This window comes from Heliconius melpomene, chromosome 3 (genome assembly GCF_056956725.1).
Source record: "Heliconius melpomene rosina isolate 202511_hmr_F chromosome 3, ASM5695672v1, whole genome shotgun sequence".
In the NCBI taxonomy this organism is placed as follows: Eukaryota; Metazoa; Arthropoda; class Insecta; order Lepidoptera; family Nymphalidae; genus Heliconius; species Heliconius melpomene.
In genome coordinates, this window is record NC_140391.1 from 882,409 (window position 1) to 909,246 (window position 26,838).

General features: G+C 32.8%; 2 protein-coding genes across 2 annotated transcripts in view; one reads left to right on the forward strand and one right to left on the reverse strand.

Annotated features, from left to right (window-relative positions):
- The window catches only part of LOC146539768 (uncharacterized), a 110,879-nt gene extending 92,122 nt beyond the window's left edge, over positions 1-18,757 (reverse strand). Inside the window, exon 1 of the mRNA XM_085208044.1 lies at positions 18,486-18,757. Coding sequence (XP_085064170.1) covers positions 18,486-18,576 — 91 coding nt within the window. The 5' untranslated portion in view covers positions 18,577-18,757. The remainder of the gene's footprint in view (positions 1-18,485) is intronic.
- The window catches only part of LOC146539771 (peroxidase-like), a 59,779-nt gene that overhangs the window by 23,383 nt on the left and 9,558 nt on the right, over positions 1-26,838 (forward strand). The gene's annotated exons all lie outside the window — the stretch shown is intronic.

The following is a 26,838-nucleotide window of genomic DNA, read 5'->3' on the forward strand; positions in this document are numbered from 1 at the left end:
CCGCTGAATCAGGTTAATGGAAATTATCCATTAATAAAAATAGTACTTATTGTGTGTTGTATAATAATTTATATGGCAACATTAATTATTTTAATAAATGAAATTCATTAATTGAAGCTCAACTTTTCAATACAACTTTAAAAGTGTTACTTCAGCTAAGTATGTACTACAGACAAGCGAATGGTTACTTCATTTTCATAATATTAAGATATAATATTCTTTATAACCTCTTTTTAACAAGAATAATTAAAAAGAAGCCTCCTGTGAACCCATTTAATTAAAATACTTAATTAATTGTTGTAAAAAAATGTCAGTTACTAGACGCGTACTCTTATATATTTAAATAGAAAAACATTTAAATGAAAACCCATGACGTATAATCTGTGTCTGTGAAAAACTTTAATATTAAACACCAACCAAGTGATGATACCTACACATTTAAAAATAAAAAAAGTGCTTCACGCTTAGCAGGGTACATAGAGGGAACCTAGTGTTAAGGCACTTCATTCCTCACTTTCCGTCCAATTTTCAAAACATTGTGTGTTCAACTGCTGCTGAGATAAGAAATTAAAACATTTCATTCTGGTGGTGTCTTTTACATTATTTTTAATACAAAAATAAAATATTTTAATATTAAATTTCTAATTTATAATACCAGAGTGTTACATACAGACAAATAATGCAATTAAAATGACAAAACAGTAATTTATATTAATATCAAACAAAAAATAATAATAAAAAAAACTAATGAATATCATTTTATATATACGAAATAAATAATAGTTTTTTTTCAGAAATTTTTACTAAATAAATTGATTATTCGTAGACTCTGTTGAAATATGTTAAAATTGTAAATTTTCTTCGTATAGAACCTTTTAAATATGCATTAAGAATAATGTTTTTCGTTGTATCTCTCAATGCCAGACAGACTTAATAAATATGTTATATAAAATAAATTAATGAAATATTAAGTGAACATATTTTTTAACCAAATTTATTGAATAATTGTATTTTGTAATAATTTCTGCCCTCAACTTAGTTGCGTAGATTTTAAGCTACTTCCATTTATTATCCGTTGTCAATGAAACTTGCAGCATGTAGAGAAAAAGAACTTATGCCCGTGTTTATAAATCGCTAACAACTCTTAGATCGATCTTGAGAGCGATCTTTAAGAATTGAGAGCAATTTATAAATACCGTTCTACCTTCACGGTACCGTTATATCGGTATATAAAAAACAAAATTGGCGAAGTGATTAGTGCTCAACTGGCACGCTCGAAGCGCCATAAATAAAGAACTGAACTGAACTGAAAAAAGAAAATAACATTATAGTCCTCCTATACATAAAAATTAGCAAATGAAAAAGTATAGTTTTTGAATATTATTAAATGCCAATGCCTCCAAAATTGGGCGAAAAAATGAGGATTTACGAGAGAGAAGAATTTACGCTAGGCTTCCCTCTGCCAAACAAAGACAAAAAAATCTATTATAGCATCATACATACAATTATTTATGATAAATTGGAGCCCATTCGTAGCTGACTCCTGTTCAACAATATCACGTCACAAAGTGAGAGTAAGAACAAATAAATAACGTGTCTGTTGTTGTGTTATATTACTTGGATAGCACCGTCGCGTCGCGTCAGTTACGTCGATTTTTCACTGACAATTTATACGGATTGGGGTGTCGTATGTACAATTTTTACGTAACATTTATATTTTATACTGTATTTATTTTATATTACGTCGTTTTGACGTAATTTGAAACGTTTTTAGGGTTCCGTACCTCAAGAGAAAAAAAACCTTTATATTATCACTTCGTTGCACGTCTGTCCGTCTGTCCAGACCATTTATCTAAAGACCATGTGGAGATATCAAACTGAAATTAATATCAAATATCCAGGTCTACGGCTCCTTAGAGCATACAAAAAAAGGCTTCTAAGTCAACACAGTCAAGAGCAACGAGCTTTTAACATTGTACAAACTTAAGTTTGACCTACACTTCTAGAATATATACGGAACTCTGGGTGGGACATAAACGAAGAATAATACTAGATCCAACACCCACACTCAAAAATAAATTCCCATATTTCCCATTAAGATTTACCCAAAAAAAATAATCTACAATAAAAAGAATTTCATCAAAACATCTATCTACCCTACGTACCTTACCTCATATATAGTATGATCAAATAAAAAGAAGATTGTTAAGGCACCTGAAGCGTATAATAAGGGCACATCACTCATGCCCACTCATTTCACGTATGACATCCGCCGTATGAAAATGTCGGGATAATATGAATTTGTTTATTTAATATTGTAATTATTGTAGGGCTCGAAATGTTGACACATGCTCAGTATCGGAACACAACGCCGCGCTCTGTTTTACCAATATACGAAACACAATTGATTCATTCCCATGAGTTGGCATCGAACCCATAACGATTGTGTTTAGATGCGCTCTGATCTGTATTTATAAATCGGGAAGGTTTTGTGTTACTCAGTGACTGAGAGAACGTACAGGCGAAAGTACTGGACTCTATGTTGAAAGGAAAGTTAAGAAGTAAGGCCAGTCGTGTGACAAGTGTGCGTGCAAACGCGACTAGTTGCAGGTTCGATTCCCATTTGAAGAAATGAAATAGTTACTATTTTCATTTGCCGCGACTTGACATGTAATGCCTCCAAAATTTGGAGAAAAGCGGAGAACGGAAGTACCCCAACCCAGTGTTTTAATACAAGGTTCCCTATTCCAATCCTTCAGTGTGCGGTATACAACGCTAAGCTAAAAAAACGTGAGAAAACAAACATTTCTCCATTAAATATTCCCTACTTAAAACACGTCTAAATATTTAATCGCTTGTCTGCTCAGTACCTTTTTCTTCATGTTATTATTTTTGAACATCAAAGGCATTATTATGAAAGCATTATGTTATAAAAGTATCTTTATCATGTTAAGGTTTTTAGTTTACTTAACTGATGTTGTTTTTGAGACGAACTTTTTTCCTTCATAATACCTTATGAAGGAAAAGAGACAGACAGCGAGAAAATAGTGTTACGACACTTTGTTCTTTGTGTATTACAGGTTTATTAATATCACATTGTATCGCATTGCATCGTATATAGCAAAGAAAACAGAGAATATCTAGTGCTAAGACACTCCGTTCATTACTTTCCGCCTAATTTTCGAGACATTGCATGTTGAATGACAATAATTCATCCCACCGAGTGATTTACTTTCTCAATTTTTCACCCTTGCCAACATAACCCAAGGCTGCTTTACGCTTACTTTCGCTTGATGACTTCTCAGAGGTCAAGTATGAAGAATTTGATGACAATAGTCGAAGTTATTTTTCAGTAGAAAATTAATTTCTATCTAAATTTCAAGGTGTAAAAATATTCTATAAAATAATTTCCAATAAATTTCTATAAAACGCACTGCCTAAAATATCTAAAATTCCTTTTAAGGTCGTCTCGTGATTTAGAAATATTGCAGAATCCAACAAGAGGCTGTTTTTTATCGACGTTATAAAATACAGTAGAGACATACTTTTTTTTATTACAGAATACTTTTCTTCGTTTTATTGCTTTCACAAAGCGATCGAAGTCAATTCCATTTGAGGACTTTTTCAAGTGAAAGATAATTTCATATTTCAAGGTTTATTTGAATGCTCTGTATATGTTTTATATTGATATACCCATAGTAATATGTCTTGAAGAACTAGATAGTGTTCTTTTTTATATAAAAATAATCGTTTTCGTTTTACATAATACTTCTACCTGCCTCAATAAAAGAACTATCTAGCTCATAAGCAATAACAATTTCAATTAAACCCAGTAGTTTCTGAGATAACCGCGTTCATTCAAACAAATTTTCATCTCATTATATCCAGTCTACACAAAAATAATTATTTATTCCATACAAAAGACAACAAATTGAAAACAAATTACACAGTCCAATATTCCAAGAAATCAACCGTAAATAATTGAATATAACAAAAAAATCCAGAAACACCTGCAGAAAGTTCAAACGAAATAAACGAACGACAATCGTAAAAAGGAATGGCCGATTCAGAGTTTTGCGCCGTTGCCTTTAAGCTGTTTATAAAATCTACGCCAATTCTCCTTTGCTTAAATGTATTTTCTATTAGCTTATTTTTATATGATAATTTTTTAATGTTGTAATTATTTTTGCTTAGTCCTAAATATTTGTCAGAATTTGGGCCTTCTTGGACTCAATTTCGTCATAATATTTTTAATTGCTTGGGAACAAGGTAATTCCATACAAACCCTTTGTTATATAAAACACATTACGACTAGGATATACTATAAGGGTCGTAGACATAACTTCTCACTCATAGGCTTATTTCAATTAAATTTACAAAGTTCAGGTCAGTGTAAATGAGGCCCTAAAGTCTGTTTTAATGCCCACGAAACTACTTAAAGTTTGGCTTGTTAATTAACTTAAATAATCTCGTGTGGAAGAGATATCTTATGTAGCTTGTATTTTTAGGGTTCCGTACACAAAGGGTAAAACTATCAAAATATTTAGTTTATTACTACTCTGTTTGTCCGCCTATCACCAGTTTCACCACTGCGTGTCAAGAACCTTGATAGTTAGAGAATTGAAATTTTAATACAAGATATATTTATGTTCCCGTAAACGTTAACGTGCGCACCCTGTTTGGTAAAGAAATATCTATAAAATCAAAAAAGCTTTTAGGTTCTTCGTGGCACTTGCAAACGTACTTATACTGACAAACAATAAAACACTAAAAACAATCAATTGGCAAAGAATGTCGCTGTATCTTAAGGGCAAATATATATTTTTGCATTTTTAACAAGCGTAGGTAGTTACCGGTATTTACTCGTAAAACACAAATCAAGAACGCGAGGGTAACTACAATCCAGATCCCCCGCGGGTTAATTCATATCCCTTCTAACTTACACAATTCAATTACAAGAAAATTAGTTTCCCTATGAATACATAACACACTATTATTTGTGTTAGTATTGTTATTTGAATTGAGTTTAAGTTCAGAATTTAATCACTATATAAACAAATATAAATAATATATTTATAAATAATACGCGGCGTTAAGTTCCACCACTCCATGTCTGTTAGGTAAAGGCTCCAATTCAGTTGCAAAGAGTTTAAGAGAAATGCATTATTGGCATGTGGAAATTAATTATTGCATGTCAGTTTTTTTTACTTCACGCTATATCTTACAAATAGCAAGGGAGGCATTGGGAACCTATTGTTCGCCGTTTCCAATAAGATTTCCGTCCCCAACTTTCCACGAATTCTGGATGCTTTCAGTGTTGTCATTTTATGTATCAGAGTAAATAATTCAAGTATAAGCATTCCCCCAAACGTGGATTGAACACGCAACCATTGCGCAGACGCTGTTCCTGGCCTCATTTGATATGTAAGTCATTCCTATAATACCACGACATTATGATCACATCTTTTATCTACAAGTGTAATGGCACTAGTACTTAGTTTTATTCTAAAAACCCACATAATAAAATCATATAAGGGTCATAATCAGAAAAGTGGACATTTTCGAATTCGTAACGTAACTGATAAGTAACAACACTGATAAAGTTTGTTACGAAACTGATGACATAAGGCATTATACACAACAAAATAACGATATTATATGAATAAAACTATTGTTTTTTTTATTTAATGAGACACAGATCAAAATTTTAAAGGTTCAATCGTTGAATTAACAGATTATAAATGTAAGAAGAAAACATAACAAAGTGAGAATATTAACAATATAATAATGCTAGTTCGTAACGTAATAAACTTATATTTCTAGTTAGAGATCACAAAGTTAATGATAAAATTAAATTCACTTTAAAATATATCAAAATTTGAGTCGTTATCATTGGAATTAAGTTTAATTCTTTGTAAGTGTTTATTCCGCATATCTTCATATTTAATAGGATTGGTCTTTTTAAGACGTTCTCTATATCTAAAAAAAAAAAGCATTTGTTTCAGCATTTGACATAGGAGCTTACGCTTACTGAAAATACAAAAATATATATCAAAAAATAAAAATCACAAAATCAAAACTAATTTCAGAAAGAATAAAAATAAATTTAACTAAATCGGTTCAGCTGTTTCTGAGATTAGCGTGCACAAACACATAGACAAACAAGCAAACAAGCAAAAAAACTTAAAAATCATTATTTTTGGTTACTTTACGTTATGAAAAGTCACTAATAGTTTTTTTCATATGCCAGCAATTTTTTTTTCTTATATACATATCTTCCATATACAAGCACCGGTTCGATAAAATTTTATTATAAACATATATAAGAAAACATTGGTACCGTAATTGTGAACTAGGCTTCATATTTTCTCAATTTCGTTACGTAACGAAATATAACGAAATTGAGAATGAAGTCTGAGAAATTCTAACCTTTTTAAATATTTGCTCATAAGCCACGTGTTGCATGTGCAAGCACTGACGTTCTTTTTTGAGATTTTGTAAAAAGAAGCAAATAACATAAACAAGAAAACGAAATTATAGAATACTTACCAAAATAAAAGCCGTTTATAACCCTGAGATGTAATTTTACGCATTCTCTTTAAAACATTTGAACCCCTCAACTGCTGCGAGAACACTACTGGTTGTAGCTACGATAGCATTGACTTTTACAATTATGGTGCCACAATAAAAACTAATATTAAATACCATCCAAAATAATTGCGTTCATATTTTAATTGTACGTTACTAGCCCTGAGTAACAAAAAGACAATATTTTGGGACAAATTTACTTAATTAATATATATTATTTATTAAATAATGTATCAATAAAAGTAGTTCTATTTAATATTATGCATAAAGTAAAGTAATATAAACATATCTGAAATCAAATAAAACCATAAACATTCGTAACAAATCAATTTTTAAAAAGTAAAGTGGTGAATGGGACACGAAAAATTGTATGGAAGCATTTTGAAAAGTTTTTTGCAACTAACAAAAAATACTATTAAAAGCCTTAATACATTTAAAATATTACAAAAATCTTTAAGTTAATAAGTAAATTTATCTTAAATGGCAAAATATTTAAATTATCTTTAAAATTGTATTTTTAAAACGCATTCAAAGTAGCGGGACAAGAAAAGACACAAAATGTGCACTTTTTCTGATTATGACCCATAAATGTCAAAGGATTTACTGAAACAAAAAAATATATATTCTTTAAAAAGCTTTAAATTGTTTTTTAATGGTTTTACTTAACTTTAATGTTTTAAAACGAATATAAAGTCTGAGATACAAAAGTAGAATTTCATATTTTTTAAATTATATTACAAAGAAAGTCTATAAATAGAAACTTCATCAAATAAAAAACTGATTTGTTAATTGTTTGAAAAGTTTCTGAAAAATGATCCACGCTTCTTAGTATTGTAATAATAGCAATTTTTATATTAAGTAAAAGTCGTCACTAATAACGCAGGCACCTGGCTGTGAGTTCGATGGTTATCTATTTGATAGTTGGATAGTCCGTAGGAAGATTCTCACAAATTTCCGCTACCCAAAGATGATTCCTTAGAATTATGACTTGGCGAGGAAAAAAAAGGGGATTTTTAGGAAAAATGCAAAAATATGCAACTACCGAGATTTCAATGCTGTGCCTCTTGGAAACTACCTATCGTTCCAAGTAAGCCATACAGCAACATATATAAGCTATAAACAGAAAATCTTACAATGTTATTCCCAACAGGTCCAAGTTAGACTGATCTTGTAAATTTAACACTAAACTTAGCTTGACTTTAGACTCTCCAGTTCCAGCAGTAACCTAATAATAGGTAGAGCAGTGAGCTGACGCAGTTCGCATACCAAAAGGCAAAAGTTGGACATAGTAGAGATGCAAGATTTATAATGACTATTGAATTTCTTTATTAAACTATCCCACTTGCATTATTAAAAAATATTACTTAATTCTCCGTTTCGCTTTTTTTTAGCTTCACGATGTATTCCGCACATAGCAATCTGTTTCTATTAAGGCACTTCCGTTCCCCAATTATTAATATTTTTGATTAACAAAATCAACAAATCCAAATAATAAATTGAACCTACTATCTCTAACTTTATAATATTTGTGCACATATCACCAATCCATATCAAAACCGAACACAGCACAATATGCACCATGCCGTAGAATTACAAATGGAGTGGTCCAACCTAAACGCAACGAGGACTCTTCATGTTGTTCAATATTCAAGAACTTCCTCGAGTTTCAGTTGTTGCAGTAGAGCTGAATATTTGGAAGCAAGGTACTAACAAGTAATGGTGTTATAGCTACATTTGTTAAAAGGTTCTTGTGGGTTAAATATTTTTTGTTTAAATTTATAGTATACTAACTTTTTCTTGCGGCTTTGCCTACGTGGTCTAATGGAATTATGTCAAAATTGAATGAAGTTAGAAATGGACAATCCAAAAACGCCTTTTAATTTGAACCAGTGGCTATTTTATTAGAATAGATTAGTTTAAATGTAGGATAAAAAAGTTATTTTCGGTTACTTCATCGTTGTTAGCCCTTTTCTTAGGTTTATACCTACGGATCACTATAATAATAATAATAATAAACTCTTTATTTCAAAACCATTTATCTTAAGAGCGCCTGGGGGTATCAAGCTGAAATTAATATCAATTATTCTGGTCTACAAACAGAAAAAATCTACCTACCTCCTAATCCAAGTCGACACAATCGCCGTGTAATCAAAACGTATAGGGTGCTTCCAGTGGACCTATTGATATGAAATTAAGCACGAAGTGAGAATTTACAATAGAAATAATGAAAAAAATTGGAGTTTAAAATTTTAATTTATTATAGAATAAGGCAACAACTTAACACATAAGACGAAGTCCAATACAAAACAAATACAAATATCAAAACAAACCTGACCTGACTTAAAGTTTCCACTCAAATATACGGTATGAGGGTCGTGCAAACCGAGTTGTTCTAACAATATTTATTTAGAGTACCGTCCGGATATAACACCACTAGCTTATTTTATTCAATTCTCTAACGTTATAGAAATAACAATAGCTGTTCGTGTGGGACGGTTGTGGATTGAACTCCAACTCGTCGTAATGAAATATTTTTTTTAAATAATGATTCATTTTCACTCGTCATAATGAATTCTTTTCACGCTCTGGTTATAAAACAAAGTGTGACAAATCTACAGGTAACTAAAATACTTTACGATATGACATATGCGGCATACTGCGGAAATAATAAAATAATACTTTTAAGTAATAAGATTTGACATCATTTACATTATACGTTGTAAATTTCTAAACATGACATGAAAACATTTTCTGAGGAGTATGAATATATTTTTTTTAATTTTCGTTTATGTACTTAAAGCACTATACACATCTCGACGAGAGCGGAAAGTACGAAACAGTTACATCCATTAAGATCGCTTTGTCTAGTTCTTTGATAACGAGCAATGCGGTTAAGACACAAAATAATTATTAAAACAATTAAAAAAATAAGAAATTAAAAATAAAGAGTATCGCCTCTAAATACCTCCGTCGCTCTAACCATTTAATCCATACATCACGTGCCATTACAGGGAAGCTCTACCCTATTAAGTTAGCACGCTCGTCCGGTCAGGGTTAAATTTCTATTAAATTGTGGTAATACTGTATGAAGATATACATATACTCGTACATATATTTATTATTAAAATTTTTAAAGTGCTATTCCACACTTATGAACTCAAAAGACACTTCTTTGTACAATTTATATAAGTTACTTAGGTTGAGGGCCTAAGCAATCATTTCGTATGAAATTAATTACAATATTGGTTTGTAATGATTTTTAGGGTTCCGTATCTTTTAAGGAAAAAAGAAACTCTTATAAGATCACCTTGTTGTCCGTTTGTCTGTCTGTCAAGAGCATATACTTTATGCTGGAATAAGGGAAACACTGTGAAGCTGCTTTTGGCATTGTTAAACTTTTCCTCATACAAACAAAATTTAACATTTTATCAACGTCTCTATACAGCTTAGCTCTAAACTAGGTCAGAGACGCCCGACTCGATACAGGTATAATTAATCAAATTGTAAACTATTTAGTAACTGTTGTTTGAAACCACTAAATGTTTCTACGAGTATGTAACAATAATAAAGTGGATTTTGCAACTATACTTCAATACAATCATTCGTTCATTGTTTGTAGGGATGCCAGTTGAGCAGGAATAACTATACCGATATAGAATAGTATAGAAGATCAAGTTGTATGCGAGAACAGTAGTGGCACAGTGGTACAAGTGCGTGACTCTAAACGCGACAGGTTGTGGTTTGATTTTCACACATTTCCACTATTTTCATGTCTTCACTCGCTGGTGTCAAGGCAAAGCGCGGCCTTGAGTTCCTCAAAAGCTACTGAAAACGCAATGTCTCCAGAATTCGGCAGAAAGTGGGGGGTGGAGTGACTTAACACTAGGCTCCCTCAGCGTGAATCTGAAAAGAAAATATAATTCACAGCACCTATGGTTAGAGCTACTACGAGCATTTACAATGTGCGGTACGCAACTCTTCATGTCAGTCGATACATCGGGGATATCGCAAAGTGCCTATTTAAATTTACTCGTAAATATGAAAATAGTAAATAACGCTTTCGAATTCGTGATGGCAATTTGTGCCCGATGTGGCGGAAATAAAGCGGAGAGTGATGGACGAAGCTATTTTTGACTAAAAATAACACTAACAGTAAAAAAATATTAAAAGAGAGAGTGGTTAAAACCTAATATAATGAATGAATAAATTGTTATAAACAACGCTATTATTATATCAAATAACACTATAAACGTTAACATTTACGCATAAATGTCAGAGTCGTTTCATTCATCAATATCCATTCCTTACTTTATGGCCCACACAAGTCCCCCATAAACTTTCACCTATTAAATAAAAATTGAGTTTTTAAAAATTTCCTTGAACAGTAATTGTATAAGAACAAAAAATCCATATAAATTAAAAGAACGTAGTGATAAATCACTTCTAGCTTCTAAGTTGAGAAGAATTCCGTCCTCAAAGGCGAAACTCATACAATGTCTCACTAGAAATGGATAGTAAATATTGTATCTAGTGTTAAGACACTCCGTTCTTCACTTTCTTTCCACATCCTGCACATAGTAGGATACGCCTGGGAACATGGACACCTAGCACTATTTCTCCGTACGTAATTAAAATGCGCATTTAGAAACGGGACTCAACGTCGGACTTTGCCTCGTTACCAGAGCGAGTAAATACTTAGTTCTCCCGAGTGGGAATCGAACCGTCAACCTTCGCTTTTAAAGTCGCACACTTGTGCTCCTGCCTCACGACAGCCATATACAATATCATGCACCATCAAACCGTCGATAAAATAAAGTGTGTATATAAAGCTACTGACAAGCCTCCACCCGGTAATGAAATCAATCCCCACCGCCGATATTTCGGAAATCCCGCGCATAAATACATGATATTTACTTGAAATTTTGCTATTTCCAAGAGATTGGAGATTATGTTAAATTGATTGGATTTTATTAAATGTACTGCTTTTTAGTTTGAAATTTTTGGATAATATTAATTATTTGTGGGCATTATCCTTTCTTTTAAAGTTTTTTTAAAGGGGGCTCAAGCTTGTGACTGTGAATGCGACGGTTTTGGATTCGATTCCCACTAGAAGGAACTAAACATTACCTACTTATTTTTATTTATTCTCTCCAATAATAAGAAAAACCCGGCGTTGGTTCCACTAGTCAACACGCAATGCCACGGAAATGTTAACATTACGTTAAAAGGTTCCCTCTATCTACCTACCCCCTTCCCTACTATGTACAATATACAGAAAATAAAAAGAGCGAAGAAAAATGACATAATCAGAAATCAGTTTCCCAAAATCCATTTGTTAAATTAAAAGGACAGATGGAAAAAAATGACAAAGCAATTTATAATTATACTCACACAGCTTCCTCTTTAATCATTCTTGAATGACAAGGACAGATAAATTATCTGACAAAATTTGTCATTTGGTCTACAGATGAACTGACTTAACTACCTTCGTTTTTTAGCTTCACGCTGTATCCCTCATATAGCGGGATTGGCAGACACTCCGTTCTCTACGTACCGTCTAATTTTCGAGACATTGCGTCTTTAAACTTTAGTGGGAGAATTAATACCGCACTTTGTTTTGTTCCCAGAGCGAAGAAAATAAATAATTCTTTCCTGAGAACGAGAATCGAACCCACAACCGTCGCGCTCACAGTCTATGCTGCAAATTTAACATATTGCTTATTTTATAATATTTTACATTAAAATATTATTCAGATGTTTAAAGCCGTTTATAAAATGATAGTTTTACTATTGGTTTTCTTTAATTCTTGATGCCTTGAAATATACCACGGATTTTTTCTATCTAATTTTCTTTATGCGGAAAAAAGCGGAAGTTGCATTTTTACTTTCAACAAAATGATCGCCTACAAAAACTGAGTAATCAAACACGTGCCAACCTCACCCATTACGATCAACTTCCCAAGACACGAACTAGGACGCTTCTAAAATGACTAACTAAGTAACTAACTTAATAACCACTTCATAGCGCTATTACAATATATATTTTCGCTTAAGTATACGTAAACTTAAGACCCCGTACGTGGAATATTGGCAAACTTTTAATTTAATGTATCGGGCCTGTCCGAAGTAATTCGATAACTGATGAGGTTTCCTTATCGTAGGTAGATTTGAGCGTTTATGGTAGTGGCGCAGTTGGATAGCGTGACGCTAAAACTTGTGGTAGGTTGTGGATTCGGTTCTCTATCCCTATTCTGATATGGTGTGTTCACACGCGTGACAAGCAGCCTGACAAATAACGCAGCAGGCAGACCGACACGCAGCCCATGCGTTTGGGCAGACCAAGTGCGTTAGTCACACGCTAGGGGCATATTCTTCATTGCCATTAAAAATAAACTTAATGATTTGCATCCTAATACTTGTTATTTTGGGGGTGCCATATTACTGACTCTCCCTGATAACTCTCCAGGAAGTATAATTTCTGATTCTGAGACCACTCCGACATAGACATAGACATATGGGTGGATCGATGCACAGTATATGTGGACGTCGCAGTACGAACATCCGAACACTATGAATGCATTGAAAAAGACAATAAAAAAAGCGATCATCAATAAATCTTTGCTTATTAAACTTTCCTTCCTGGCTACAAGTGTCTATAGGTAATATAACATATCTATCAATTTTATATTTCCTTCTAAGCCGAACTCCTTCAAGTGTCTACACCGAGTACGGAAGAAATCTGTCGAAAGAAAATTATAGTGCAGTGAATGTGACAAGGTTTGTACAGAATATATAATAATATATAACGTCAGAGTTTCTGGCTGTAAACACTTATGGTTATGGGTTTGATTTCCAGTCAGGGAGACTATTTTCATTTTCTCGCTCTAGTTAGAAGAGAAAGCGTGGTATTGAGTTTCAATGCACAAAATGTTTAATATAAATTTCTCACATGTATGCAGACAGTACCAAGAGTAACGTCACTCTTTTTCCCCTTAAAAAATAATGAGTGCTGGCAATCTGACAACGTCCCGTTTTTAGGGTTCCGTAGTCGAATATTAATTATATGAAATATTTCTTCGAGTACGCATCGAACCCACAACCAGTCGCTTTTACATTGAGTCACACACTTGGCGCTGCGCTACGGCGTGCCTCGATATGTGAAAGGCAAAAAATATTCACATTCAATTATTTTAACAATTTTCCTGAAATAACTGCTAAGTTTCTTGTTGTGTCTCAGGGGAAGTGCCCTATAAGCGACTTGTAGATCCCCGATGAACTACCAACTCCGATATTATTTTATAATCAATCAACTGAAAAGTTCTTATAAAGCCCTGATATCAGAATATTTTAACATATCTTTTCTAAAATAACAAACAAAAATAAAATTTCAATTTAAAAAAAATAAATAAAAAACAACCTTTCTACATTTTTTCGGTATTGTATTTTACGAAGCAAGCCGCAATAATTCAGCTTTTGATACCTTTATTAGGTGAGTTGTGCAAAAATTTGTAATCCACCGCCGTGTTGCCTGGTTACTAGAGGAAAGAAATTAGAATATTAAATACTTCATTCACCCGCGTGGGAATCGAACCTTAAATATTCGAGAAGAAAAATACAAAAAATAAAGCAGTTTCAAACACGTAGAGTGTCAACAGTTAACATCGTAAAGGCGCGAGAGAAATTAAATTATTCCTGAGATGATCCCGGCGACGATCAAAATCCACTTAGCTTTGCCACTTGCTACCGTAAATTACTGAGTTAATAGGTAAATATAGGATTTTAATATTTTTTTTATTTATGTGTAAATAATACACAGTGAAAGTGTTTGACATTCTATTACACAAAGTGACAAAGACAAAGTGTGGCGTTGAGCTTCGCGGTGCACATGGTACCGAAATGAAGGAAGAGCTGTTACGCTAGGTTCCCTCTGCCTACTTCCTATTTATTATATTGCGTAACGTGAAACTAGAAAAAGATAAAAATATTACAAAACGTAAACTAAAAACGAAGATAAGATTCAAGACAAATGTGAATTTAAAAAAAGCTTACAAACTCCATAAACCATCTCGTCTACAGTCAGGTCCTGACCCACTGCATCACGACAATCTCTGTAAATATAAGTAAAAGTCAAAAAATCCTCGTCTCCACCAGACCTGAAAAATTTATGTACTGTAGCAAAGGTCCAGCCTCCTCTTTGTTGCGGATACAATGAATAACGTTTATTATTTCGACGCCACCGGTTAAAATAGAATAATTGGGTGTATTATATTAATATATTTTTGAAATAATATTTTTTATTAATATATTCTTATATTATATCTAAGAATGTAAAGTAATTTTTCAATCCTTCGTAATTTTCATTTCCAATCGAGAACATGACTTACTTTCACTTCTCCTCATGCTTTTTACGTGGCCTATTACAAATCAGGGAATAATATTACCACACATTACTTCAAGGAAAAGCCATTTTTATTAGTATTTATTTAGTTCATAAGGCATTTTTATATGAAGGATTTCTTAGTAGTCGAGAAACATAATAGCAAACCAAGCCTATTTTTTAGGTTAATTACACAATGCGCTAAATTATTACTGCAGTGGTTATACATGAATCTAAAACAAATAAAATGTTATGCTTTTCATAACATTTATTTTACATACACATACATACGTACATTTATTTGAGTTGATTGAAAGAAGGAAAAATTCCATAAATTACTTTTACATGTGTGACTTCGCCTCCGTTGATGTTATTGATCATTAAAAAATAATTTATAATGTAAAAGAAAAATAAAAAACTGAAAGGCTACGCAACGCTACTAGTGTTTCACTAGTAACTTTTAAAAGTTTCGCTATTCAGGTTCTGGCTCTATCATCGACTCTATCATATCATATTGCTTTATTGTCTAGGTAACAGCAACGAAAGAAGTGGACCAATTCAGTTTCTTAGACTCTATAACATGGTTATAAAAATACAAATCAATGTAATTCGTTTATCACGCTTTCATGCCAAAACTACTCGACCGAGGATCGTGAAACTTTGTACTCATAGTTGACTATATTTTTACAAACATTTCTAATAAATAAAAAAAAAACTTTTGCAAATGTCACGCTTTGTCTTATTTCTAGAGTCAGGAAATAAAAATTATTTACTCCCACTGTGGGTATTGAACTCACTACTATCGCCTTTACAGTCGCGACGACGCGACGCTCTCTACTAATTCTGAATACTTTTTCTTAATTTTGAACTATTATTTAAACTGCACTGGAAAACTTTGATTTAGCATTATTTGCTATATATGATTAGTAAGTATTTAGATGAATAACTTCTAGGAGTCTCTTCAAATACCGCCGAGTTAATGAGCATAAAATACCAATGTAGCGTGACCATGCCTTTATTCATTTTACATGTTCACATATCTCCCATTTTAAGATCGCTATGTCTCAATCATCCTGATTGTAAACGCGACGGGTCTGGATTTCATTTGCATTTGAAGGCCTGAATCTTTTTCAGTTACTCTTTCTAGTAAAAAGACCAAGCGTGACGTTGAATTCTTCAATTCCACACGAATGTCACGAAAATTTTACGGCATGTGAGTTACGGAGTGCCTTAACACTACATTCCCTCTGAGTACCCTGATATATGCAGAATACAGCGTAAAGCAAAAATATATGTTATAGACGTAAAACTCTTATAAATAACATAAAAATCCACCTGATGCCACTTTTACCAAAATGCTGGCTAAATAAACAAAGTTACATACTTAATATTTGCCTACACTTTAAGGAGGTGTTTATGTAAAAAATATACTTGAAATTGTTAGAAAAAACTCGGAGCCACTCTATTTTAGTGGTAAATTCACAATTTTCGTGAAAAAGTTATATAAGCAACGTAAAACCCGACGGTTTCCTTCCCTGAGTGGAAATCGAACCCACGACCTGTCGCAATCGTAGTCGCAGGCTTGTGCCACGCCACAACGTGCCTCAATACATTTTCACTTCTACTTTAACACATTTTATAAACACAAAATATTTTTTCTTCACAAAAAACCCATCTCGATTATAGTCATCATCTTCAAACACTTGACTCGAGTACTAAGATTACCGCAAAGCCTACTCACCCTACTTTTCAAGCACAAGAAGGAACTTGCGGGGCCGGCACGCCGTATAATCAACCCATTGACATTGGAATGACAGTAATATAAATATAATACATATCTACATTATAGTAGGAGAGATAGAGATGTTAAATTTGCAATTACTTAGTCATGGGGACCTCTATAGGTCCCCAATCCTATGATTGTGATGATTAGGTCCCAAAACGAATAAGAGCTTTTGTTAAGTTTTCCGTAGTTTTAGCGAGCAGAAGAGCGTGTACAAATTTTCTAAAATATAAAGAAACTGTCAGATGGAGATACTCGACCGCGTCAGATATTCATAATGTATAAATAAGCGCTGTCTTTCTGATAACCAAGAGATATAAATCTGACGAGTAATTAGGGGAGGATAGCAATTTATATATAGCAACATTATAATACCTTATTCCCATAATAATAATAATCCTTTTGGCAATCCGGTAAACACTATGTTTATGTTCGAGTGGGCTCGGGAGATTAATCCATTTTCATTTCTTCACTCTGGTAATAAGACAAAAAGCTGCGTTGGGTTTCGGAATTCAATATGCAATATATAATATAATTGGGCAAAAATTAGGGAAAGATTTTTCTCAAAATTACCTACAATTTGGAACCTAAGTACGTAAAAAAGTATTGTAAAAATTTATACTTAAGCTTATCGTTAATGTTTCTACAAATACATTAACTTTATATTGTATGGACTTTTATCTGAATAAATACAACAAAAATATATAAATATAGAATTATTCCGTTATTGATTGATTGAAAGTCAACGCACAGACAATAATTCGCGGAGTAGAACGCACAAATTAGGGGGAAAATAGGGATTAATAGGGGAGCGCTAAAAGAGGATATTTTTTGAAACTCCAACGGAAAAAAAAAACTATTTAAATACATAAAAGAAGTTGCTGGCAGCTTATACAGAACATTTAAAAACAAATATTACAAAAAACAATCAACCAACTGATTTTAAATAACCTGTTATATAAATTTAAAATCAATATAAAAAATAAAACGTACGAAATGTAATGCAAAGTATGAATTGCGATACCGCCATTTACCCGGGTAGGCTCGATAAGCACGTAACACCTTTATTACGCTGCCTCCATATTGGCACATTTCTATTGATATCCCTCAGGAATAAAAGAGCTGGAATTAAAATTGGCGTGACGTAGAGGTAGGGCGTCTGAATTTAAACGTGACGGATCTGAGTTCGATATCGACTCGAGGTATTTAATTATTTTCATAAAGTCACGCTATCTATATCTTGAAAATTGGTCGGAAATTGAGGATTGCTATGTCTCGTTCTAGGTTAAGACTATTTATTCATCATTCGGAGAAAATCATGCTGTATGAGGCCTTCATGGCAAAGCAACACAGCTTCTAGAAGGACGTATTCAATTCTCATTGACAGACAAAACGAGGCGTTAAGTCCCGCCATTGAACAAGCCGTATGCAATATTGGGATGTAAAATGCGTACCTTGCTCTATACGAGATTATTAATGACAACTTTGACAGAAGACTTTCCGAATAGAAAAAACAATTTATGAAATGGAAACATCTATTACTTTACATAGTTTTGAAAAAGAAAAATATTAAAATGAAAATGATTCTTCTTAATTCATTGTTGTTATTTTGTTATAAAAATATTATAGGAAAATGTTGGTAAAACATATGTATAAAACTTAAAGGTATAAACCAGTTGCTCTAAGTAAACAACGTTTAAAATCTAATTAACTTGCACTGCAATAGTCTAAACGGACCTGTCTTAGCAATGTTGTTATTCGTAGTGCCGGCTGCTTGGCTAAACAACGAAGCCCCAGTAATCCGAGCGCGGCGTAGAATCCACCACATGTTTATACTTTTCCAGCACTATACACTCAAAAACTTTCTAAATATATCAAAAGCACAATATACTGTAAAAGCTTTAAAAGTTCAAAAAGCTCAAAAATAAAGTTTTCTTTTAAAACTTTTTACTCATCGACTGTATTTTTACGATTTTGTTCAGTGGTAGCTGAAGTACAGTCTCGTGCCTTTGGAGGCTAACGCCGAACTGACGGTGCCGGCTGGAGAGCAGATCATGCGCATTAGAATTATCATTTAAACAGGTAAAATCGTATTAATAATATAAATTCCTTTTTCTGTATTTGTATTATAAGTTCTCACCTCGTGCAATTTCATAATTGCAGGTCCACGAGAAGTAAGGTGAATATACAAAATGCAGCAAAATCGATGCATAAATGCTGGTACGTGTTGATTGTGTTGATTTAGAATCTTGACTCTTTCAGTGTTTTAAGCACGTAAACTTGATGTTATTTCCAATTTGATACCTTTACGTCATCCCGAGAAAAATGGTCTTAACAGATGCACAATAGGTAAATTTAGGTGATCCTAAAACGTTCCATTTTTCTTTTTGCTTTACGGATCTCTAAAAAACTAAATGTATTCGCTTTTTTATCCTTCCTTGGGTATATAGATATATCCTAATAAGGCCATAATAACGACCGACAGAAAACGCTATAATGATATTCATTATCTAACTTGGTAAAGTTAGTTACTTGAAAGTGTCTACGAAGTGCTACGAGCTACGACGGCATATAAATTACACTTTACACTTTAACCACACTTTATAGCCAAAGAGTTTTTCTTTAAAAGTATTTGATCAAAAAATATTGCAAGTTATTAAAATATAAATATTAGTATAGGTTTGAGACAAACGTGACGATTGTGGGATTAGTTTTCTTTATAGGAATTTATTGTTTTGATTTCCTCGATGCGGTGTTGAGTTCACTCAACATGCAATGTCTCGAAAATAGAATACCTAGGCAAAGTATAAAATAATATTTCATACATTACCTACACGTTGAGACCAGACATGGCGCAGGAGCACAAAGTGTAAGTGTTCTGGGTTCGATCCCCACTCGAGAAAATGAAATATTTATTTAAATTTATTATTTCTTTTCTTCCTTCTGGTGTTAGTGCAAAGCGCCGCGTTGAGTTCCGCGACTTTTTAGCACGCAATGCCTCCAGTCCGGAGTGTCTTACACTAGGTTCCCTCTGCCTACACTGCTCTGTACGGGATACAGCATGAGGGTGATAATTTGCCAATAGAGAAATTTTAAATTTATCCATCACACAGGTGTTATACAATTTTCACCCTCTTGAGATATTGGATAGCTTTAAAATAAGATCAACAATTTTACCATAAAAATCTATCTTTAACTGCTTAAACTGGGATAAAATGGTAATGGTAATGGTTTGAATAAAATAATGCCATCATGGTTCAGTGGCTGGGCGTTGTGGGTTTGATTGAAATATAAAATTATAACCTAAAGACTTTTTCTACCTTATCCCTTGTGAGAAGAGATTTGAGTTAATGTTTGTAACAATAATTAAGGGCGTGTTTGAAACTGACAAAGTCACGAATTCATTACATAAAGTTAATTTTCAAACGTTCTCGTAAAATTTGAATGAAATTCACAATTTTTTCGTGGGGTTAGTAAATCGAGGCGGTCTCGAGGCTTTTAATCCTAAAGCTTATATCAAAAGCTCTCCTCTAAGTATATTGAAATTAATCGACGATCGTTTCGATCCTCTTTTCTCATCAAAAAACGGTAAATTGATTTTTTTTCAATATATTATTTATTATAAGCATTTTATATTTGTGAACTTTACTACTTTATTCTTAAATTTATGGAACGAGGAAATGAACATTCAGTAGTTTTAGTTTCTCGCTCCGGTAACTAGGCAAGTTTCGGTGTTGAGTTCCGTCACATACACATTCGATACACAATGCCTCCAGAATTCTGCGAAATATTCGGAACGAAAGTGTCTTAATGGGACCGGAGTGCCTTAATATTAGGTTCCCAGTTTCCCAGGATATAGCGTGAAAACAATTATGATAATAATAACAATCAAATTGCACTCAGTCAAATGGCAAACGCACTCTCTCGTCTCATTAGTTACCATTTCATTCTGCTAAACACCCAAAAAGTTAATTTTCTATGAACAAATAAACGGATTTTCTATGTACGATAAAATCTCAATTCTATTTTAATTATAAATTGAACAGACACATTCAATGAAGTCTATGAAATTCGAATCTCGTCTTAATCATATTAACGCCTCGAATGAACGCGAAAACTTCGAAACAAAATTTCAAACCTAAAAGTTTTTCAAATTGGCCAAACCAAGAGGCATTTTAATTGAAAGTTTGAGATAATTGGAATTGAAATATAAATAAGGATTATTTTCCTATATCTATTGCATCAGGTTGTGGGTTCGATTGCCACTCGGGGAAATGAAATATTTAATAAGTATTTACGTTTCTTCGATCTCGAGTAAAAATAAAGCGTTGAGTTCCGCCATTCAACTTGCAATGCCTCCATTATTCTGACATGCAAATGTCTTCAGATATACCCTTGACAGTTATAATTTACATTCTCGTCGGCTATTTTTAGCAGAACTGCCGTACCTACTAGTAGTAGCTTTGTGTTCATTAAAAATGATTGTATAAGTATGTATATATAGATAACGATGCTATTCCCACTCGAGGAAATAAAACAATTAATATTTCCATATCCTCAGTTCCATACTCTGATGTTGAGGGAAAGTGATATTGAGTTCTGCCACTCAACATGCAATGCTTCCAGAATTCGGCGAAAACGGCCCATGACTCGAAGAGGGGATGAAAGCGTCTTAATGGTAACATAAGATTTTCGGGTTCCCTTTACCTATCCTGCTATATGCGGGATACAGCGTGAAACTAATAAAAAATAATAACATAAGAAAATAAACATAATGTTAATCCTGTATCACACGTGTGAGATCACAGGTAATTCCTATATACTTGTATATTGTACATACATATTGTAAAGACTCGATCCAAGAACTATTGTTTGTCTCTACTTCAAATTCCACAACAAAAGGCGTCAATACATTGATTTATTTATTATATTTGGGAACAATATAATATAATATTAGGGCCGTTATTAGTTCAGCCTCGAGAGACTACAGCTATACTCGTATGAGATTGCTCGGCGATCCGTCCAACTAACAATACACTATCAATATTGTATTTTGATACAAAATTGAACGTAAAATACAAATGTGTATTGTTAACAAATACATCTTGTAATTTCTAAGAAACAATTGAATATGCCATAATTTTGTTTTATATATATGGTATTCAATTTTAATAGAAATATGGGTATATCAGAGCGCATGAAGAGAGATAGTGGGTACTTTTTGTTCAAATCCAACTCAAGAAAATATTTATATAAATAACTTCAAATATGACAGGTATTTAACTATATTTAAACATGAAAGTGCATGGGTGCAAGTGGAAGTTCAGGGAAATGTGTAATGTAGATAAATATATAAACATACACTTACAAAATTTACCATATGTGCTTATAGATCTCTGAAAAATATAATGTAAAACATAAATAGAACCCAGTCGTAACAACATCGAACGCCGACCGATATCGATTTAAAGCAAGCAAAGCTTTCGTTTACACCTGAAGTGTACCGTTTAGAAAATTACAGCACTTTTAACCGACTTCAAAAAAGGAAGATTTCTGTCAATAGGACAACAAAGTTTAGACTTTCTTACTTATATTAAAAATAAATTAAGAACTCCAAACTAATAAAGCACACACTAAGATCGATTGTTCCAGTGCTCACGCAAAATTTGACACAGCGTTAAAACAAAAAACAATCACAAAAAACTCTAACTTTGCTCCGTTACCAAAGCAAGGAAATGAAAATATTAAATATGTCATTTCCTTCATTTGGAATCGAACGCACAACCTCCTCACGTTTGTCACACGCTTGTGTGTTATAAACCATTTTAATATACCCATACTTCACCAGGAATTTTACTAGATATTTTCTTCTAGTTTTCTTTTCGTTTTCTCTTTTATTAAAAAAAATAAGAGAGAAAACGTATTCCTTTGAAAGCATTTGCTCTGTAAGTTCAAATTTAAGTCAAAGTTACTAAGAACTGACGTCAGCAGAACTTGGACGTCAAGCATCAAACGAAGTTAAAATGATATCTGTTACTGTGAAAATTTATGATTACTTTTCATAAATGAATTTTAGTTACGTTTGTATATTGAAAGATATTAAAAATTATAAACTAATGAAATTTGGAGGCCATCAGGGCGCAGTGTGATACATCAGCTTGTAAACGCAATGGGTGTGGATTTGATCCCTACCCGACGCTTTGTGAAAATACCTGGGGGTTAGTAGGATTTATTCCGCTGGTAAGCTCTGCACTCATCACACATTTTCTTGATTACAGGCAAAAAAATAATTATATAGTTATACTAGTCGTCGCAAAAGACCGTGCAAAGTGGAGTAGGTTTAGTAGGAGGACGGACCCTGGCAGTAGCCGGGATTAATGCCAGGAGGAAGAAAACAAGTCGTCGCCCGCCACATTTGTTTTCGTAGATTTCAGACATAAGATGGAAAATCTAGTTTGTTGCCAGTTTCATAGGATTCCATAGAATTCCATATACCAAATTTCAACTTTTTAATAGTTTGTCGTGACAATAGAAGAGGGTAATAACTATTTAGATAATACTTTCATGCTAAAATATAAAATAATATAAATATCAAATAAACACAACGGGTAAGAATCAGACCATGTCACGAATGTAACATAAAAGTTGTTTCTTCAAATATAATATATTACGTTATACCAAAGGGTAAACTGTATAATACCATTTATACAATTCATATATAACCTTTGAAAAATGTAATATCCTGCAAATATATAAAAAAAATTGATCGTGCTCGAGCGGGCCACAGGTTCCAGGATGGTTCCGCCTTCCGCATATTACCAAGCAACAAAATATTCTGAAAATTATTTTTAAAATTTGAAAATAAAACAAAAGTAAAGTGTTTGTGGTCGTGGTGGAGCAACGGCATGGAATCTGACGATAAACGCGCAGGTTAAAGTTCAATTCACACAGGGGGAATTAATAATTTTCATTTCTTTACTCTGGCAAGAAGACAACACGCGGCGCGGAAAATGGGAAATCGGGGGATCTTACCTAGGCTTGTCTATCTACCCCGATATATGGGGAATACTATGTGAACCTTCTCTGATGCATTTAGTGAATTATAAGAAAGAGAAAGTAAAAAATATATGGTTATTGTGTGAGGTTGTAAATTTATGAATATTTGTAGAAATTGGTGAACCACTAGCCAAAGGATCTCTAAAATAAATATAAAAGTCAGCAATCTTGAAGGGCGGTGTAATTTTCCTTCTAACTACACGATTCGACATATTGTTTCGGCAAATATATATTTTTTTCACAATTCCTACAATATGCTCGGTATGGGTATTTTCGCAATAAGGCAACATTGAAACCTTTATTTTCATGACAAAACAGGATAGCCCTGTTGACCAATTATATAAGTTCTTTTTTTTTCTTTATATAATATATAAAGTTTGTTTTTAATTCAAATAACCCAAATACTCGCTCAGGTAACGAATCAAAGCGGCCGCGCTTTGATTTTCGCCATATAAATTATTTATAAAATATAATTTTTGAGTGAAAAACACATTTTTTTGGGAAAGTGGGGAACGAAAATGTCTTAATGATTCCCTCTGCCTACCCTGCTATTTGCGGGATAGAGCGTGAAAATAAAAAAAAGACAAAAAAGATAATTGAATAAGACTTCACCCGCTTTCACCGAACGCTCACTCACGGTAATGAAGCGCGAAGAGAAGGTGAGATAAGCTGTTAAACACGCGCGTGCCTCTGCCTCGCGGCGCACTGTCAAGTGTGCGGAATTATTTATTTATCGTACTAACGAGATTGAATACCTAATACGGGCCGTCTGGGAGTAAATTGTGTTGAAAAATTCTAAATTATATGTACTCATATATGTGTGTACCCACGTCTTATTTATTAACCGACTTCAAAAAAGAAGCCGACGTGAGCAAGATGTGACTGTAAAGCGACGGTTGTGTGTTCGAACTCCATTCGAGAGAATGAATAATTTTATTTAATAATATTTTCATTTCTTCGCTCTGATATCAAGAGTTCCGTCACTCAACACGCAATGCCTCCAGGACTCGGCGGAAAGTGGGAAGCGTAATGTCTTAACACTTGGCCCCCTATGCCAACACTGTTACTCACGGAATACAGCGTGAAGCTGAATAAAAAAAGGTTTTTCTCATATATCATCCAAATACAGATGGGTCAGTTACAATTTTATTATCCATACCTATATTATAAATTCGAAAGTAACTCTGTCTGTCTGTCTGTCTGTCTGTCTGTCTTTTACGCAATCAGGGCCAAACCGCTAATTTAATTGTAATAAAATACACATATAGAGATACTTGAGGGTCCAGGGATGAACATAGGATATTTTTTTTTCTTATATTTGTAATATTTCCGATATATACCAATATATTAAAATAATTAATTTGACAAGCAATTTATTCCGCCATGTTAATAACAATCGTCGCTACGCGTTGCTAAGCAACGACTTGCAAAGTTTGTTGTTTTAAGAAAACGTCACCCAAAGTGAGTTTGCAAATGCATACATGGCGCGCGCCGATATAGATTTGTATACATTAACAAAAATTAGATGATTTCTATAATTTGATATTCATCCTTATGAAAATAAATATAATAGTCACTTTTAGCATTTCATCTAGATGGAAATTATAGTTTACTGTATAACATTCTAATAAATAATTAAGATGTCACTGATTCGAAATGACCTAGCCTACGAGTGGTATAGTATGACCGACGCGAACGGGCAGATGACTTTGATGATTTTGTAAATTTTTATATATTTTCTAATTACTATTATTTTTTATGTAATTATTTGCTGCTTATAATTAATTTATCTCAGTTCGGTTATCTATACCGATGTTATACACTTAAAATATCGTAATTTTAATCATTTGGGAATGGGATTTAATATTGTTCGCAAAAATTAATCATTATTTAATATAGAAAAATGTTAAGTACGCGCGCACGGCAAACTTTAGGTACTTTTTCTAATATTAAAAATTTCCTTTAGTTACTTTTACTTCTTTTGTTTGTTCATTTCTGCTACTCAGATATTTTTTCTAATAATAAATCTCCACTTATTATTATTTTTTAACTTAATTTAATTATTTAGGCTTATATTTTCGCGGGCGTAGCCGCGTCCGGGCCCATTAGTATGTATATATATTCGTATATACATTTTATATAGGTGTACTACAAACAAAAAACAGAAATGCTGGAAACATAATAGTACAATAAATTACCTACTTATTTTCATTATCTTTAATTATATTAATAGGTTTTACTTGCTAGCAAAAAAATTAATACATATAAAAACCGCTCTATGTTTATACAAACTATATAAACAGAATAAAAAAAATATTATGCAAATGAACTGCGTAATTAAAAATTATTTATTTTTATTTATTTGTCTTGTTTTGTAATAATAATCAACTACTTAAATAAATATCAAAGGACAATGGGTTTCTTTCCTTTCTTATTATAGCTTTGTTGTCACACTTGTCCGTTTAGAGATATAATAGTGTTAAGGTTCGTGTTTTTTCATTAATTTTTCATTCATGAAAGTAAAGCTAATAATTATATTTATTTAATAGTATGATTACATTCATAAGCACTATAATTAAATCTACTTCAAAATCTCTAGTCTGGTATTTAGGGTACGCGCGACTTAGGGATCATCTACTGTAATTTTTTTATACGCTGGTGCAATTAACATATCGAGACAGTGTGCTAAATAAAGTATTACCATAAATCAAAGTAATAAGCACAATAAAAAACGTTATATTAATTATAATTTTTGTCTAAAATTTTCTAGCGAACAACTGTGTGAACAAAGCTGTCAGAACAAAAGTAGTTTCTATTAACAAGATCTATCCAATGGCATTTGTTTTAAGCCTGGCGACGTAGTGTTAATACTTAATACACTTCATTTTCGATTGAGACACCTCCGTTCCCCTTTATTTCGCTGAATTCTTTAACATTGCGAGTGGAGTGATGAAACTAAACGCCACGCATAGCCTCTGTACCAAAGCAAAGAAATAAAAATATTAAATATTTTATTTCCGCAAGTGCTAATCGA